The sequence below is a fragment of the Dasypus novemcinctus genome, chromosome 2, assembly GCF_030445035.2.
Source record: "Dasypus novemcinctus isolate mDasNov1 chromosome 2, mDasNov1.1.hap2, whole genome shotgun sequence".
Classification (NCBI taxonomy): Eukaryota; Metazoa; Chordata; class Mammalia; order Cingulata; family Dasypodidae; genus Dasypus; species Dasypus novemcinctus.
The window spans coordinates 47,182,485-47,202,060 of NC_080674.1; the positions used below are offsets into that span (position 1 = coordinate 47,182,485).

At 36.1% G+C, this 19,576-nt stretch overlaps 1 protein-coding gene across 10 annotated transcripts in view; it reads right to left on the reverse strand.

The window, feature by feature from the left end:
- Positions 1-596: 596 nt before the first annotated feature.
- Positions 597-19,576, reverse strand: part of HMGCS1 (3-hydroxy-3-methylglutaryl-CoA synthase 1) — a 70,082-nt gene continuing 51,102 nt past the window's right edge. For 9 of the 10 annotated variants that reach the window (XM_058308610.2, XM_058308614.2, XM_058308629.2 and 6 more), the window contains 9 exons: positions 9,631-10,088; positions 9,158-9,283; positions 8,503-8,667; positions 6,546-6,711; positions 5,152-5,322; positions 4,428-4,534; positions 3,661-3,786; positions 3,280-3,443; positions 597-2,378 (listed from right to left, as the gene is read on the reverse strand). In XM_058308610.2, the coding sequence (XP_058164593.1) occupies positions 2,289-2,378; positions 3,280-3,443; positions 3,661-3,786; positions 4,428-4,534; positions 5,152-5,322; positions 6,546-6,711; positions 8,503-8,667; positions 9,158-9,283; positions 9,631-10,088 (1,573 nt within the window). In that variant the 3' untranslated portion in view covers positions 597-2,288. Of the gene's footprint in view, positions 2,379-3,279; positions 3,444-3,660; positions 3,787-4,427; positions 4,535-5,151; positions 5,323-6,545; positions 6,712-8,502; positions 8,668-9,157; positions 9,284-9,630; positions 11,107-19,576 lie in introns of all 10 variants that reach the window. The other variant, XM_071208014.1, reaches the window with a different exon arrangement.

The window sequence follows — 19,576 nt, forward strand, 5'->3', positions numbered from 1 at the left end:
ACAGACAACTGGGGCAAGGGAGTGGGGAGAGGGGGGAAGGGGAGAGAAATAATAATCTTTAAAAAAAAAAAGAAAATAATGGTGAAGTCAATAGGAGCTATTAAATTGGCTTAATTATTCCTTCATAGAATCACCTAGTCTGATTTTATTGCCAATGCAAAAATTTCCTCTGTAAAGTCCCTAGGATTACTATTAATATAGGATCATTTTTAGATTGGCTACATAAAATTTGCTTTAATAGTCAACCCTTAAGTTCTAGTGATTTTAGGAAACCACTTCATGAATTATAAAGTATATATGCATTTACTACCCCCTTTGAGAATTAATGTTTGAAGTATAATAATAAGAAATTATCTGTAAAAATTCCTCTACACTGGACAAATAAATTCTTGAAGGCAAGACCTCATATCTTACACATTTTTAAAAATTTCTGGCTTAAGCCGAGTATTTCATTAATATCAAGTTTTCAAATGTTTGTTAGATGATGTATGGGTGAATGAAATAAAATCAATGCCCTATTTTAAAATACCATATTAGCTCATTTCTTACCTACATTGTTAATTCAGAGGAAGAAAAGACTACTCACATACCTGAAATATTTCTCCAAAACTTTATTTCAAGGTTATTCACCTCACTGTTAATCAAGTGTTCAGTTAATGTTCTGTGCCAGTACGACTAGGGCTGCACATTGCCGGCAATGGACTTTGAGAAAACCCATTTCCTGACATCCAAAAGTTACGTTTTTTTTTTTCCAAAACATTTTTTTCAAAACTCCCAATACTTGCAAAAGTATTACATGCACCATTTTCCCACCAATCTTTAAATCTGAACTTACATTATTAATCAGTGGATGTTAAAATGAAGTCATTTTAACAAATTATGACTATACAAATCAAAATACTACTAGTTAATATTAGACAAGGGTATTTTACAAACACTACATTACATATTACCTTGCAATCTGAAACATTACATTTCATATTTGTGTAAGTATATTTTAGATAACTGAAACTTCACAGAATTTAACAAGTTTAAAAAGTTTAGTTCTGTACATTAGTTCCAACTACCTCTATTTTACAATCTATAAGGCTCGTGTCATAGTTCAGCACCAAAAAAGATCTACAGACCCGCCTAACTAGTTTTATTCACCCCATGTGAGGGTTTTTTGCTTGCTGTTTTAAGGTGAAAGTCTGACAGAATGCTTTATATGTTCTACTTCCAGACCCTGAATTGTAATATTCTTTTTGGCAAGGCCAAACATATAAAGACTTAGGTTGTACCTTATTTTCATTGAATAGATATCAAAAAGAAAAAGAAGAGAAAAGAACACTTACACCATGAATTAAGGTTGTCAGTCTTTAAGTTGAATTTATAACACTGAAGCATCAAAAGTAACCAAATAACGCCCTGCCCCTATCCTACCTTTTTGCTTTAAATAAAAAAAGCAGCCAGGAAAAAGGTTTCATTTATCCTTCAAGATAAGTGCTAAGAAGGTAGCGACAACAAACTTTCTCATACAGAATCCTAACAATATCTCAATGTTGTTCATCCAAGGCCACCTAGAACTGATTCAGGAGCAGTTCTAGAACTATGTCCCAACTCCCAAATGTACCGTGTTTTCTACAACAGAACACTATTCAATGCTAGCAACTCTACTCATAGAATTCATTAAATAACTTGGGAGTTACTGCTGGGTTGGATTTAAATCAGCATTCAAATTTCTAGAACGTGTTACTATCCTCTTTTCTCCTCCTTCAAGATTTACAAATTTTAGAAAAAAGAGCACGTTTGGTCTTGCCATTTTCAAACAGGATTTACGCACATCACATTCCCCAAGCTAGGAACTTTTTTCAAAAACCACAGGTATTTTCAGCAATTTTGTTTGTTTTTCAAAGCACTACAAAATTTTTACTCATTTAAAAAAATTAAAATTGGAGACTGGTACCTCTGTTTTCTTTTGCCAGAAGCACACGATTCCTTAAACCACATTTAAATATTAAACTTCATGCATACAAATAGCTGGAGAGGTATAAAGTTTTACAGAGCCCTTAACATCATTCAAGTACATTTAGCATTAGCTAAACCACAATAGGAAGCATGTTAGCAAACTGAGCAAAAAAGACTTTCCAAAGAACACGATAATCTTCCAGGCTCTATGTCAGTCACATAAAAATTTAGGCAACATGTAATCCTTTAAAACTGTCCCAAGACATCCCGTTTCCCCAACCTTACCCATATCACCACCCACCCCAACCTACACCGAAGTCTTTACACCTCACAGAAGCATCTTAATGCTCCCCATTGCTAATGACAGCTGCTTCATGTTCAGCTGCCGTTGCAGGGAGTCTTGGCACTTTCTTAGCTGGACTTGGAATATGCTAAAATGAAAGAAAAAATGTTGTTGGCTTCTTTAAAAAAAGAGTCATGGTTCTATTAAAATTCCTACAGAAAAACTGATAAAGGACAATTTTAGAGAAGTTTATATTAACTACATAGAATAATTTTCCATGGAGGAATGCATCCATTCTTCTCCTTATGGTAAATTTATTATACAATCATCCATATAGAGAGTGAGGAAGGCCACACATGGTATTTTTCTTGTTATATCTTGCTTCACAGCTCAAAGACTGGTGGTTTGACTTGCAACCTAATTTGTATAACAGCAAGAAGCAAAACTATGCATTGACTAAAGCTGTGATGAGCAGATAAAAGAAATAACCTCCAGATTATAAAGTCCTTGGTTTGAAGCCTGGCTTTACCACTAATTAGTAATGATATTGGGCAAGTCACTTAATGATAATATCATTTACCTCAAGGAGGGTATTGTAAGGATTATTTAAGAAAATGCAAACAAAATGCTTATTATATAATTGGAATTCAAGCCATAGCTATTATTATTACTTCTTGATAATTTAGAGATAGATTTGACAATGGTCTAAGAGAAGAGATGTGAGGGGCAACATCCTACCCCCACTCCATCTCTCACCAACACACAGACCACACATAAGCTTTCTCTCTAGACCAGTCTTCCTTTAAATTATGGTATTAATAAAACCAAGTATTTACTGTGTACTTTTAAAGTATTAATAATTTAAGTCCAAAGAATTTATACAATTGGAAAGCAGCAGAGCTGGGATCCAATTCCAGAGCCCTTTTCTAAATTACTCTGCTCTACTGACATTTAAGTTGCTAAATCTCAAGTGCTCTAAGCCTTGAGATGTGGAAATGGAAATGCTTACCCTGCCAAAGCACAAAACCACACAAAGAGTTTTATTTCACCTCAGTTGCTGTGTCTGAATGCACAAGTCCTACTCCTTCATCCAAAGTGTCATCATTTGGAGAGGGGCGCCGAGCATAAGTTCTTCTGTGCTTTTCATCCACTCTAACCAGGTACCATGTTCCTTCAAAGAGTGAATCTACTGAACCCTGGGGAATATACTTGACTAAAGGAAAGGCAAAGAATATGAAAAATTAGTTATGATATCAACTTATCAGTAATAAAAGATAAGAAGCTGCATATTTCCCTACAATTTTCACCAACATCAGATTAATACTGAATAAAGCCAAGATATCTCTTGTTTGTAGCATGTTTAATATTATAGCCATCCAAGAGGCTTCTGGGCATGTATTTATGTCCTTAAATACAATTTGATTTTTTACCCAAGTGATGAGTGTCCTCTCTGAGCTTCATATTTTCAGCAAAGATATCTGGTGCCACACAGGTTCTTGAGTCAAGCCTTGATTTAAGATCACACAAACTTGCCGTTATTTTATCAAGAGCAGATCCTAAAACAATAAATAATTCCAACAATAAAAGATTAAATATAGGCATGCCCAAATGAAGCCTAAATAAAGTTGCCAAACTGGGAAAAGAAATTTTTTTTCATTTCTTTCAGAACTACTAGCTATTGTTTATTTAACAGCTGAGATAGATTCTATTTAACAATTTCCTAAGACCTCAGACTATACATTTGTTCCAATATCACCAGTAGACAGCTTAGGAAATAGTTGGGATTTGAAGCTTACAAATTAACTTCTCTATAGCCATTGCATGATCAAGATACAATTTTAATTAATCATTTTTTTTCCATGTTCTTGGGCTTTTCTGCTCCGAAGGCACAAATGTTTCCTTATAAACTAAAGTTACTTGCCACAGAAGGAAGTCTACCCACTAACGCTATTAAAAAAAAAAAAAAATTGGAAAGCTGGTGATTTTTTCTGTGACTTAGAAGGAATGAAGCTATTCTAATTAAAACATAATCTTGCATGTTTTTAGGGTAGAGTAAAAATATGGCCATATTGAAAGTAATAAAGATAAAAATGTAATGATCTATGGGACAGATTCAAGAGCTCACTTGAGAAGCCTATTGAATAGATCTTACTACAGTAGGCTCTCAATACACGGTTGATAAAAACTTGGCACTCACCTGGTGTAGCATCTTGTGTAACTTTAAGGGAATACAGGGTGGCAGCCAAACCAGAACCATAAGAGAACACTCCAATCCTCTTCCCTGCCAACTGCTGAGGTGAGTACCTAGCAGCAGGGAAAAAGCTATTAAGGAAGCTGAATCAACTCAAACCACAATGTGTAAGAAGCCAATAAGTAGGAATCAAATTTCATACTTAGCCTCAGGGATCTAAATTAAAATTTTAACATTACAGTAATCAGACTGAAAACAAGAGTTCCCATCTCTTTGGGAATGATGGGGCTTATGAAAAAGTTATTACACCATAAAATAAATCAATTTGTCAAAAGTAGGTAAAAAATAATGAAATGATGAAAAGAGAAGCCAATATGAAATTATGAAGAATTCTGGAAAAATTCTCAGTCTTATCTCCTTTAAGTCTATGGAAAATAACAGACTACAGAGCCTGTAAATAAAATATCATACTGTAGGGAGTGATCATGGCTCAAGTAGTTGGGTGCCCACCTCCCACATGGGAGGTCCCAGATTTGGTTCCCAGTGTCTCCTAAAAGAAGATGGGCAAACACAGAGAGCACAAACAGGGGGCAGGGGAATAAATAAATAAATCTTTTTAAAAATATTTATCATCCTGTAACCAATCAATAGGCCTGATATCCCAGATTTGGCCTTAGAAATCTAATACCTCCCAATTAAGGGGAGTTAAATAGATGAAATTTATACTTACTGTGCTAGAACAGAAGCAAGGGAACCATAAACTGAAGATGTATACATATTTCCATTTTGATTCGATACAAGCAATGATGCCTTTGTTTTTTGATTAAAGAGGTCAGAACTAGCCTTCATAAATGCTTTTTCTACATCTCTATCAAAGTAGGTATCTTCTAATTTAACATCCCTGAAAAATTTATAAAAAAGGCAATTTCAATAATCAAAGACCACATTTTATTATTAGATAATGTGCCTAATTAATATTCAAATCTGTAAATGGGTACAATTCGATTTCTCCATTTGTTAAAATCTAATTAGTTGGGGAACAGATGGAGATCACTGGTTGAGTGCCTGCTTCCCATGTATGAGGTCCAGGGTTCGATTCCCAATACCTCCTAAAAATAAACAAACAAAAAAACAACAACTTTTGAGAGCAGATGTGGCTCAAGTGGTTGAGTGCCAACCTCCCACATAGGAGGTCCCAGGTTCGGTTATCAGTGCCTCTCTCAAAAAACAAAAACCAACAACAAGCAAAACAAACAATAAAACCAACTCATGGAAGCCAATATGGTTCAGTGGTTGAGCACCAGCTCCCCACATGTGAAGTCCTAGGTTCAATCCCCAGGCCCCAGTACCTCAAAATAACAACAACAACAATGAAAAACCCAACTCTTTTTGGGGAGTGGATGTAGCTCAGTGGTTGAGCACCTGCTTCCCATGTATGAGACCCTGGATTCAATCCCTGGTACATCCTAAAACAAAAATCAAATTAGCAGCATACTAATTGCTATGGAGGATAACAACAGTTGTATAAATATGGTACCTTTTCTCAAGATTTTTTATGATCGGGTTAAGACAATTTAATTCTAATGGTTTAGTAAACCCACTGAATCTTTATTGTCACAAACAGAATAAATACTATTTCAAATCCATAATAATGTTTATTGAGTTAGAAAAGTCATGATGTACAGGAGCCAAGTTGCACAGAATTTTATATTTTATCAGATGAAGGAAGAAGCACGGCATTCTAGGGAGCCTTAAAAGTGAGAAAAATCTCAGGAGTATGAATACAGCCTTTACAATGGCATTGTAGTAGATGGATATGAGATAGAGTGCGTAGAGAGAGGAAAGAAGAGTTATGAGGCACTAGTAGAGTTACCTGACGGTGGGTACAGTGAAAATGGAGCTAAAAGAAGTGAATTAGAAAATGTGAGTAAAAATTACTAAAGAATTACCACCTCTCTGAGACCATTTCTTCTCTGATGAGAAGTTAAAATATGTTAAATAGGTTAAACTAGATGACGTCTAAGATACTTTTGACACTATTTTAGATCTGTGCAAACAATAGTTTAACAAATATAAATGCTCTAATATAAAGGGGGGGGGGCCAGGGGGAATAGCTCCTCTTACCCAAAGGCTTCCAGGCCATTATAGATACTATTTTTATCTCTGTTCTGGTCATTAAGGAAGTCATTCAGCAACATCCGAGCTAGAGATTTCTGAACCAGTTTACAATATGGTGAGTGAAAGATCACGAAGCCAAAATCATTCAAGGTAAAATCTTTATCATTTCCCTCTGAAAGAGATATCAAGGAAAATTATGAAATTTATATAAGCCACTAAACTCTCAAAGTTTGATTTTAGAAGAGTTAGGATATTTTATAAAACTTTAAACAGCACATAAAAATGAGAAAGCAACCCAAAATACTCTATATAATGAAATCTATCCCTGTTTTAAAATGCACAGCAAAAAAGACATGCAGAGAGGGAACAATATACATCAGTGTTTTTCAAAATTAACCCATTAGTGGGTTATGTAATGAATTTAGTGGGTCAAGACCAGTTGTTGTTTTTTTTTAATGAAAGAATATTTTTTAAAATGAAATTAGGATAGAGTAGAAAATATTAAATTGCATAACTCGGCGTATAGATAAGTAATTTCATGCCACTTTCGTTTCAATTTAGCACATACATACAACATTAAGTAAACTTCTTACTCTGGGTCCTGTTAAAAAAAGTTTCACTATTAAATACATACTGTTAAATACCTATTGTTAAATACATACTGTTTAATAGTCGTACAGTTACATACTACAAAAATGCTTCTTACCCAGAGCCACTAAGTTCCTTAATATTTGTTACTGAATATTATGTTTAACCCTCTTACAACATCTATAAAGCAAACTGTGGATACAGAAAAAATATTCTTTACTTGATATTCTGTGTTAGAACAGCATTAATTTAAATGCTGTCCTTTGCAGTACTTCAAGAACTTTTTCTGGGTAAAGACAGTTATAAATGAAGACCCTATAAAAGCAAATACAAATTCACAGCTCAAGGTCAAACAAACTACAGGAGAAGGGAGATGGATTTCTAATTTATTTTCATTATAGTTTTCTCTGGATCACAGTTGCAAACTAAAACCTTATTAAAATACCTCTCTCAAAAGATGAACAAAATTTAGTTACTTTCTTCTTCCCCATTTTGATTTTCTTACTAGGATTAAATCAAACTAAGTATTTTTGCAGAGATACACTTCATTTCCAAAGCTTAGCTCATTTCCAAAGCTTATACAGTCCCAGAAACTTTGGGAAATGCTGTTTGGTGAGTGAGGAAGAAATTGTTAAAGGACATTAATGAAGGGTGCTCTCAAAGTAGTTACTCAGTGTGGCAGTTTGAGATTATTTACAAACCCCAAAAAAGATAAGGATTATGTTTGTAAACTAGACTGTTGCTCTGGGCGTGATACCCTTTGATTGTATTAAATTCAATGGTTTTACGTTTACGTGATTTAAATTAAGATTAGGGCTCTGATTCAACCAGGTCATTAGGGTGACTCATGGTTGAATCTCTGCCCCCTTGGTGGATTATATACACTGACACTCACTCAAGGAGAACACATAGAAGACACAGCAGGGGAGAGAACTTAGTTTTGACGCTGGAGCCCTGGGGAAAGCTAAGCCACTCGCCTGATAGTTTGCAGCTGAAGAGACCAGAGCCCTGAGCAGTTGAGAAGGCCTAGAAAGAAACAAGCCCTCCAGCCTACAGCTGAGATGAGAAGAAGCTGGGACCACAGAGCCTTAAGAGGAAAAGGAAGAGGAAGAGGAAGAGGAAGGCTAAACCCTCGCAGAGATTGGCAACCATCCTCCTTCAACACATGGCAACTGACTTTCGGTGAAAAATCAATCGTGAGCAGGACTCTTTAGGCCTTTTTTTACCCCAAATAAATGCCTTTTAAAAAGTCAACAGATTTCTGGTACTTTGCATCAGCACCCCTTTGGCTAATTAATATACTCACTAAAGATTCCCAGGACCTTTAACTGCCCTCAATAGATACCAAAACCAAGGAAAATTGATAAAAACATACCTTTCTGCCACTGGGCATGGATCTTTTTGCGGTAGACAGAATAGCAGCGGTCTAATGCACTGAGGTAGCACTGTATGGAGAGTTTTCCATCTACTATAGGATATTCAGAGAGCATATCAGGCTTGTAAAAGTCATAGGCATGCTGCATATGTGTCCCACGAAGCCCTGTTAGAAGCGAAAAGGAAGATGTCTATGTATTTCTGCTTCTTGATATTTGTATATTAGCAAACATATTACATTGTCTGGGGACTTTCTTTTACTATCCAGTAAACTCTCACCACTTGCAGGATAGACGACATGAGGTGGAACCAATATGCAATTAAAACGTAACAGTACCTACCATGACAGGTCTGAGATTCCTTTTGCAGACAATATCTTCATACAAGTTTCATAAACCTAACTGGGAGAACACAATTGTTCTACTGAACTGAAAACCACTCAAACCTACTACTGCCTGTATAACTATGGGCAAGTTCCTTAATAATCATTTTACTTCTCTGTAAAATGAAGATGGCATCACCTACTTCACACAATTGCTATGAAGATTAAATAAAATAACATATAGAAAGCACTTAGCAGGTTGTACCTGCAATTATTAAATATTCAGTAAGTACTAGCTTTTATTATGCTAAAACAAAAATGGCTTCCCACTTACCTCGGTCAAAAATTAAGGGAGCATTTGGCCCAATTAGCAGAGCAACAGCTCCAGCTCCACCTGTTGGTCTAGCATTTCCTGTGGCATATACAGCAATATCTCCTGCAACTACCAGGGCATACCGTCCTGCAAAATATTTTTTGTTAGCGCACAAGAAAGTGATCAAATTTTTAAAAAATTGTACATATAAACTGAAGTCTGTCATAGTCTTCTCCAGAAGATGTTTTCCCATCTTTGGGAAAGAATATTCTGATTAAATTTTTAATTGATCATTTTTTCCTATAGAAAAACCAAATCATAATTCATAGAAGTTGAAAGTCATAGCTTTCTTTCTATATATATTGAAAAAACCATAACAACCATAGGAAATATGTAAAAGGTAATTAGGTAATTACTTAAAGAGGTAAATAAGTAAAAGGTAATTAGGCCTATTATAAGGAGAGTTTTCTTGGAATAAGAGGCATGTAACATACCATCCCAAGAGCTGGACTCAATCCAGTTAACAGCATTGAAGACAGCTGCTGTGCCTCCATAGCATGCATTAGTTGTATCTATTCCTTCGATATCTGTATTCCCAGACTCCTCAAATAGCTGCATCAAATTAGTCTTCACTGACTTTGATTTGTCGATGATTGTCTCTGTTCCAACTTCGAGTCGCCCAATGCAATCATAAGAAAGACTATTTCTCTCCATAAGATTTTGAACCACAGTCAAGCAGAGAGAATTGATATCTTCTCTATCTGTGCAGAAGCCCATCTTGGCCTGGCCCAAGCCAATGGTATATTTTCCAGCATCTACACCATCATATTTTTCCAACTCCGCTTGATCAACGTATTGAGAAGGAAAATAGATCTCAAGGGCAACAATTCCCACATCTTTTGGCCAGCAGGCTTCTGCATTCAAAGGAAGTGACCCAGGCATGGTGAAAGAGCTTTAGAAGGAAAAACAGGGGAAAAAATTGTTTTAAGTTGCTGATTTTCAAGTTTTAAAATTATAGCCTTTTTAGAAAGGCTTAATTTTATTCAAAACTGGGCATCTTTAGATTTAAGACATTATTACTAGCTGTAAATAAAACTAAAGATTCTTCTATGTTGTAAACTCTAAGATAAATTTTTTTACAATGACACTTTAATAAGGCTCAATCAGATTTCAATTATCTGATCTATTTCTGAACACCCCAAAAAATTAGTCAGTCATTAAATTCTGAATATATACATGGGAAAAAAAAGTCAGTCATCCATGATAGACTTACAGTTATTGACTTAGATCAACAATATTACATATTTTATTGATTTAAAAAATCCCATAATATAGAAGTCCACCCAAACCATTAGCACAAGGCAACTGTTAAAATCTTATTCTTCTAGAGAACATAAATGATTAAAATTTTAAGCAAAGACAAATTCCAGAATACATTGTAGGGTCAAATGCCAATATTCTATGTTCTACAGCTACAGTATAGGTGATAAATGATCATAAAACTGCAAGATATCATTTATCTTTTAAATCTACAACAAAAAAAACTCTTAATAATCTGAAAACTGAACATTCACATATCTGAATGGCAACTCTTAAATAACACCTCTTAAAACCACCTCTTGGGAAGCGGATGTGGCTCAAGTGATAGAGCTTCCGCCTACCATATGGGAGGACCTGGGTTCGATCCCTGAGGCCTCCTGGTAAAAAAGAATAGAAAGCATGCCCGCGCGGTGAGCCAGTGCCCATGTGAGTGCCCGCGATGAGTGACTGGTGAGCCAGTGCCCGCGAGAGTGCCCGCGCGGTGAGCCAGTGCTGTGCAAGTGAGTCACGCAGCAAGATGATGACACATCAAAATAGAGACAAGGGGAGAGTCAAGGTGAAGCACAGCAGAGACCAGGAACTGAGGTGGTACAATTGACAGGGAACCTCTCTCCACATCAGGGGTCTCCAGGATCGAATCCCGGTGAATCCTAGAGGAGAAAAAATGAGAAGACAAAAAGAGAGATACAGAAGATCACAGAACGAATGGACACACACAGAAAAACAGCAGGGCAGGAGGACGGGGAAGGGGGAAAAATAAAGAAAGAAATCTTAAAAAAAAAAAAAAAAAAAAAACCTCTTCTTTTTTGTTTTAATTTGAAAAATCTAATTTTATTTGCTGACTCATGTTAACTTTAGTAGAATATTTAGCTTTCCACTGATCTCTCAAAATACTTTCCAGATATTGTTAACAGTACTCAGAACTGTGTAAAAGGTTAATATCTAGCACCACGTTTTTTAAAGAAAAATTTTAAAGTAGGACCTAAGAATCCATTTCAAAGATCAAGGCATTAGCAATTCTAATTTCAAAATACAATAACTTTAATAATTATTAGAAATTGAAAGACAATGGTTTCTAAGAGCTAAAAACCAGGTGTCTTTTAATTCAGAAAATTTTTAAATTTCTGTGGGACTCATATCTGACAACTCCAATTAAACATAACACTCTTCCACCCCCAAAACTATTAAATGCATTATTCCAACTTGGAATAGGAAAATTATAAAATGGAATTTTTAAACTATACTATATATACATATACCATTTTAACTGTTGTGTTTGCTAGACTATGAAATTAAAACCAAATAATACTTTCAAAGAACAAATGATAAATGTTCTTTTATTGTTTAAGAGTCCATTCCATTCTGCTGTTTTCCACCTCTTCTTTTTTAAAAAGGACACTAAAAAGATGGACTGTCACCACACTGTGAAGACTTTCAATAGTGTCTAGATTTACTTATCAACAGTAACAAAAATATGGTAGTCACTCAAGACCATTACTATATGTCCATGAGCAAGTCATTTAACCTATCAGACCCTCAATTTCTTTACTGTGTATATTAAGAAAATATAAATTATTCTAGCTATTTCAAAACAGAGAGATATAATACAGGGAAATGGTTACAAACTTGTTGGCTAAAAGAAGCTAGAAGAGAAGCAGGAAGGTAGTTATTCAGATATCATGAGCCTGGATTCCAACTAAAGCTATTGGAGCTATCAGTGCTAACTCTGCTGCTAAGCAGAGACCTGTACTCTCACTGCTGCTGCTGCCACTGACAAAAACAAGAATGGCTACCTTCCTTCCACCTCTAATCTGGCTTAATATATCCCATCAGCAGTCTGACCAGAAGTGGCTTAGGAATCAGAGAAATGTAGTCTTCAGGCTTCAAAGGGTGGCACAGAGGCATAGCCCCTTAATTTTGGAGATGATTCGATTTCCATTGGATGGTGCTACTCAGATGATAGAATTTCAGGTCCTGGCTTATGAGAGTTACTCAGGCCAAACTGGTTCTACCAAACTTCTATATCATTTACCAACTTACTACTAATTTGACATCTAAAAATTGTAAGTCAAATCCTATATTTATGTCATTGTCCTTTAACATACTGAAAACCCTGGTGTAGTATTAAGTATAATGAAAGTACAGACTGTTGCCACAGTGAACTGCTAATTACCGAAATCTTGAGAGACTACACCAAGTAGAAAGTAGAAAGGCTCTGTTCTTAAATCATGAAATTTATACTTCAGTCCATAAGTTGCCAAGTTATGATTATACTAAAACCTGAAAAATATGCACCTATAAATATAATCACAAAAATCTAAGTTAAAGAATGTTTCATGAATTTTAACAAAGGTACTATACAAATGCAAAATGTACTTTCTATAGGGTATTTCTGTAAAACTACAACTACTCTAATTAAAAAATAATAAGTTAAAGGTCATAAGGGATACCAGCTCAATCTTCCTTCCAAATATAAGAATCCTATTAGCACTTTTTTTCATTCATCCAAGCAAAGACAACATGCTACATGCCAAACTTTGGGATACGTTTGATGGGAGACAATCCCTGCCTTCTCAAATATTCACTGTCTGGTGGGAGAATAAGATACAAACAGGTAATACTAAGCAGGTGAGATAATAGAAATAGTCACGTTATACTATGGAGACCCGCCTGACCAGCCAGGCCACAGGGGGAAGGAGTGTGAAGGAAGCCTTCCTGGTTGCCTCAGGTGAATCTTAAGAATGAGTAAGAGTTAAATAGAAAAATGCTGGAGAAGCAGATGGTGGTAGAAGAGGATTTAAAAGAGAAGACAGCATAAACAAAGACACAGTACAAAGAACTGTAAAACATTCTAATTTATTAGTGAAATGAGTGCAGTGAGTAGACCATGCAAATAATTAAGACAGGAGAACTAGATAGGGGTCAGGTCATGAATATAAGATACTCGTGTTAGGGAACTTCAACTTTATCATGAAGACAGTAAGAAGCCATCAAAGAGTTAAAAAAAATTTTTTTAATCACCCCCCCCCCGCCCCCCCCTTTTGGCTTGCTTGCTGTCTGCTCTCTGTACCCATTCACTGTGTTCTTCTGTGTTTGTATTTATTTATCCTCCCACCCCCCCTTTGCCGCTTGCTTGTTGTCTGCTTTCTGTATCCATTTGCTGCATGCTCTTTGGTGTTTTTACTTATCTCCCTTTTGCTGTGTTACCTTGCTGAGTGAGCTCTCTGCAGCACTTGTGGTCGAGCCTGCTTTCACAAGGTGGTCCCAGGATGCAAACCTAGGGCCTCCTATATGGTAAACGGGGGCCCAACTGATTGAGCCACAGCCATTTCCCCTTTCATCAAAAAGTTTTAAACAGGAATAACATGGTCATATTAGTGTCTGGGTAAGTGTTCACCAACTTGGTAGATTTAAAAAAAATAAATAATTGTAAGGATTTCTCTATGAAACTTATTTTTTAAGGTTTATTTCTCTCCCTTTCCTGCCCCCTCCCCAGTTGTATGCTCTCTGTGTCCATTCACTGTGTGTTCTTCTGTGTCTGCTTGTATTCTTGTCAGCGGCACCAGGGATCTGTCTCTTTTTGTTGTGTCCCTTGCTGCACCAGCTCTCCGTGTGTGCGGTGCCACTTCTGGGCAGGCTGCACTTTTTTTACGCTGGGTGGCTCTCCTTTGCACTACTTGCGTGCACGGGGAACACCCCTGCGTGGCATGGCATTCTTTGTGTGCATCAGCACTGCACATGGGCCAGCTCATCACACAGGTCAGGAGGCCCTGGGTTTGAACCTTGGACCTCCCATGTGGTAGGACAATGCTCTATCCATTGATCCAAATCTGCTTCCCTGAAGCTTTTGTTTTACTTATTCACACATATATACAATTAGAATATAAAGCATATTTCTTACTTTGGTTCACAAAGTTTGAAAGCTACTGTTATAGTCAATGCCCTTGGTGCTGTGTAGAGAATGGATTGGAAAAGGGCCCGGGGACAGGGATACCAGTTAGGAAACTGATACAGCAATCCAGGTAATAAACCAGAGCATGAAACTAGTTACTATATGAGGGATGAAGGAGGAATAGCTTCCAAAAATATATAAGCAGCAAAAAATTGGCAGAAATTGTGACTGGGCACTAGGAAAAGTGTTTAGGATGATTACAAGATTTCTAGCAACTATCTCATGACGTAATAGGCTCACTGTTATATTCACTAAGTAGGAATTTACACAAAATTATTTAACTTTGGCTTTTGCAACCAACCCTAGAAAACTCACAGAATTACACTAAAGTCAATAATGAAGGATAAATGCCAAATATTACCCAATTTTCCTCATCCTACAACTATTTACCAATACTTTGACTCTACAAACTATTCTATTCACAAAACTTCTAGGGTTTTCTTCCTTAACACAACACCTCTTTCTTCGGCCTATCCAAATCCTTTATAGCCTTACATATATAAATCACACCTTACACGTGAAATCTTTACAAACCAATGAATCTGAGAGTTCTTACCTTCTTCCAGACTCCTAATACTACTCATTGGATAATTATTTTTGTAAATACCCTGAGGTATTTCTTGCCTTTCTATACTAATATATATCATATTATCAATTAAGTCATATTTTTAAAAAATTAACATTCCTGAAATCAGGATTTCTCTTAAAATTGCTACCAGCCAGACAATTATGATGTTGTCACTGTTTAGACACACACAAACACCAAAAGCATCAAACATCACTTGTAGGTGAGGGTCCGCAGTTTGAAAGAAATTCTCAGGAACAATACTGGAGAGCACCAAAAACTTTTTCATCCTTTCATGGACTCTTTAAAGGAATACTGCATTTTCGAGTCCTGGAGTTGTCCTCAATGGTATTGCAGGGACAGATGCAGGATACTATATATCCTGCCATAACTCAGAATGGATTGGGAGTATAAACTACAACATAAACTATAATCCATGCTGTGTAGCAATGCTCCAAAATGTGCTCATCAAATGCAATGAATGTACCACACTAATGAAAGAAGTTGTTGATGTGGGAGGAGTGGGGGACATGGGGAGTGGGGTATATGGGAACCTCTCATATTTTTTAATGTAACATATTGTGTGATCCATGAATCTTTTAAAAAAGCTAAAAAAAAAAAAAAAAAAGGAATACTGTATTACCAGTATTCTTGGTGACACAGAGGACGATATATGGAAAATTATAAACTCTGAGTCAAAATAATAATTCAGAAGAGTCAGGCTCTAAACATGAAAAAGAGTAGCAATTCTTTAATAATGAAAGTGTTTCACTTACATTTTCCTATTTAATGGAGAATAACATGACAAAAATCTTTGTCTAGCTCTATATTAATCAGCCAAGGGGTGCTAATGCAGAATATCAGAAACCTGTTGGCTTTTATAAAGGGTATTTATTTGGGGTAGAAGCTTACTGTTACCAGGCCACAAAGCATAAGTTACTTCCCTCGCCAAAGTCTCCGGCCATGTGTTGGAGCAAGATGGCTGCTGGCGTTCAGCCTTCCTCTTCCTCTTAAGGCTCCGTGGTCCCAGCTTCTTCCAATATATCAGCTGTAGGCCATCAAGCTCTCTAGGCTTTGCCTCTCTCCCCAGGGCTCAATTCTCTCCAGGCTCAGGCTTGAGTCTCTCTACAAGGTCAGCTGTAGACTATCATGCAAACAGCTTATCTCTCTTCCCGGGGCCTCTGCCATGTCTGTGGAACTGTCTCTACTCCTGTGTTCTTCTCCTCTGTAATTTAATTCCTGGGATCCAGCTCAAAACACCCAACTTTTTCTTCTGCCATGTTGTTTTCTCTTTGAGTTCCTGCCCACCAAGGCAGCGGGGACTCAACATCCTACTGCCAGGCCCAATCAAAGCCTTACTCATTATTTAATCAAGTAAAAATGAAATCTCTGAATCCAATCTAATACGCCCAGAAGGACAGACCAGTTCACAAACATCCAATATCTTTTTTTGGAATTCATAAACTGTATCACTGCTACAAGCTCTAAAAGAACTTTCTCAATAAGGATAAATAAAAATTCTAAGTAATAAAAAAGCATATCAGTCAATTGGTAATGTTCATCTTTCTTAATGAAACATAAAGCATCTTAAAATTTATGCCATTCTGATTCTTTGTAGAGTGAATTACAGTATTCAACATTTCCAGTTTCACTTTGCAAATATGCCTGGTCACCTCAACTAAGTCCAAGCTACTTAAGATCAGATGCTATGTTTTTTATATACCCCATTTTACCAAGTATATATTGCTAACACTCAATTCCACAATGGTAAAAAAAAAAAAAAAAAACAAAACACCTAAACACAACATAATCTATTTGCCAATTATATCCTCCTGACTCTCAGTCCTGACTTGCTAACCTCAGTCCTGTATACAGGATAAACGTCACCACCAACATCCAGGCATAAAGAAAGACTTAGGGAGACTCATTCCAGCTAAAGCCATCAAGCTAATGAGGTTAGAGATACCGCCTTTCTATCTCTTCTTACATCTACAACTCCCTTTCTGTGCCTCAGAAGAATTGAATGGGACGACTACTGACTTCCTGGATTCCTTAGATCCAGGAAGTCGACTTGAAATGCTTGCCATCTACCCTCACTCTGAAAAGAAACTCTTTCCATTAATTTTATAGTAATTCTAAATTTGGTGTCCACTGCACCACACAGAGATTAAAATGAAGACATACAGGGGATTATGTCACTAGGCCCAGAATCTAAGTCTACAGTAAAATAAGATGAAGCTTTCTGCATAGTCTGAAAAGAGCTCTAAAACTAGTATTTAAAAAAATAAAAAAGACCAGCCCATCTACTTACAAGTTAGTTACCCCTGCTATATATGACCCCCTAAGTCACAAAGCACAGGCAGTAGATCAGCTACCTTCCCAGCCTTTCCCACAAGGAAAGTCTTTAGATTCTTTTCAACTCTTCAAACTGCTTTAAATATGTTTGAGGACAGCAATTTTCCCTGCCTGTAATTCTTCTGGAAATAAAATGGACAAGTATATATAATCTTTCTGAAGGTGTATACTAATTTATAATATAGTTGCTCACTATAAATTCGTTGAAGACTTCTAAGAGTATCAAGTAGCAACAGTGGCTAAATATTAAATCATTCTTATAATGCTTGTACAGTGCTCTACAGTAAGTCATAAGGGAATGCATCAATTCCAGAATCAATCCATATTTACTACATTCTATCTGTGATCAGTTCTTTGTATTTATGGAATTTATGAAATAAAGTATAACAATTATTATTACACCTCCTAAAGGTTAAATAAGTGACTTGTTTCTTTTGGGGAAAAAAAAGATATATTAACTAAAATAACCCAAACATCTCAAATTAAATCACTGTGACTTGAAAACTGTCTGTCCTCCACTGACACTTTAACACACCTTGGTGTGGAAAAAAGTTACATTATCTAACTCAGTCAATATTACTCATTTTCAGGGTTTTTGACAGCTAAGGTTTTGGAGGAAAGCCATCTAATTAGAAAAAATTAAAATTTGGTTGAAATTGGAGGAGTGTAAGTGGAGAAGGATAGGAAAACTATTTGTATAGAAGAAATTACTCGTATAGCATTTCAAAAACAGAAAATGTGATATAGTTTTAGGTCTGTAATCTTTACTTTTAGCTTTCCTATTAAGTGAATGTTCTTAAGCTGTCCTCTTAAAACTCTGAAATAAGCCATATATATAAGTGTAGCTAATGATCTGAGCTGTTCATTATGATGTTAAGTATATCCAGTCATGGAATGGGGTATTTTAGTGAATTCACTATTCTAAATATATATTTTTTAAATTTCTAAATACAAATTTTTTTTAAAAAATGACAGTTAAAAAACATACTTGTGGGAAGCGGCTATGGCTCAATCAGTTGAGCTCCTGTCTACCATATGGGAGGCCCTGGGTCATATGCCAGGGCCTCTTTGTGAAGGCAGGCACGCCTGCACGCCGCAGAGAGCTGCTGACCTGCAAGCGCTGCGGAGAGTCAACTCAGCAAGGTGACGCAACAAAAAGAGAGACAAGTAAAATACACAGAAGAGCGCACAGCAAATGGACACAGAGAGCAGACAATAAGCAAGCCACAAGGAGGGGGGGGATTAAAAAATAAAAAAATAGACACACAGAAGAACACAGTGAATGGACACAGAGAGCAGACAGCAAGCAAGCCACAAGGGGTGGTGAATAAAAACAAAATACTTGCATAAATATATATATAGAAAGAGATTTGAGTTTACAAAACAATTATGCATACAATACAGGATTCCTATGGAAAACCTGAACATCAACAGCTCGCACTGGTATGGAACATCTGTTACCATTGACGATAGTACTTTAAAAAAAAAAAAATTGTACTTTTAAAAACAGTATTTACCTTTGTTACAATTGATGAAAGATTGAAATAGCTATATCATCCAAAATTTACATTAAGTATATTTTTCCCCATATACCACCCTATTATTGTTATCTTCTATTAGTATCATACATTTGTTATAATTCATGAAAGAACATTCTTATATTTGTACTATTGACTAGTCTTTCTTCTACAATAGGGTTCACTGTGTCATACAGTCCTATGCTTTATCCTTGAATTTTTATTCTAGGAACATATATCCTAAAGTTTCCCCTTTTAACCACATTCACCTATACAGTTCAGTGCTGCCGACTACACTCACAGTAACATGCTGCCATCACCACCATCTATTTCCAAACCTTTATCAGCCTGTATAGGAAATCTGTACAAGTGTAGCATCAACTTCCCATTTCCTAATCCCAATCTATCTCCTGGTAACCTATATTCTATACTCTTAACTCCATGAGTTTGCCTATTATAATTAGTTCATAACAACGAAATCATACATTTGTCCTTTTGTGTCTACCTTACTTCACTCAACATAATGTCCTGAAGGTTCATCCATGCTGACACATGTATCAGGACTTCATTTCTTTTTACAGCTAAAAAATTCCATCATATGTATATACCACATTTTTTCCACCCATTCATGGATTGATGGACACTTGGATTGCTCCCATCTTTTAGCAATTGTGAATAATGTTGCAATGAATACAGGTGTGCAAATATCTGTTCAAGTCCTTGTTTTCAGT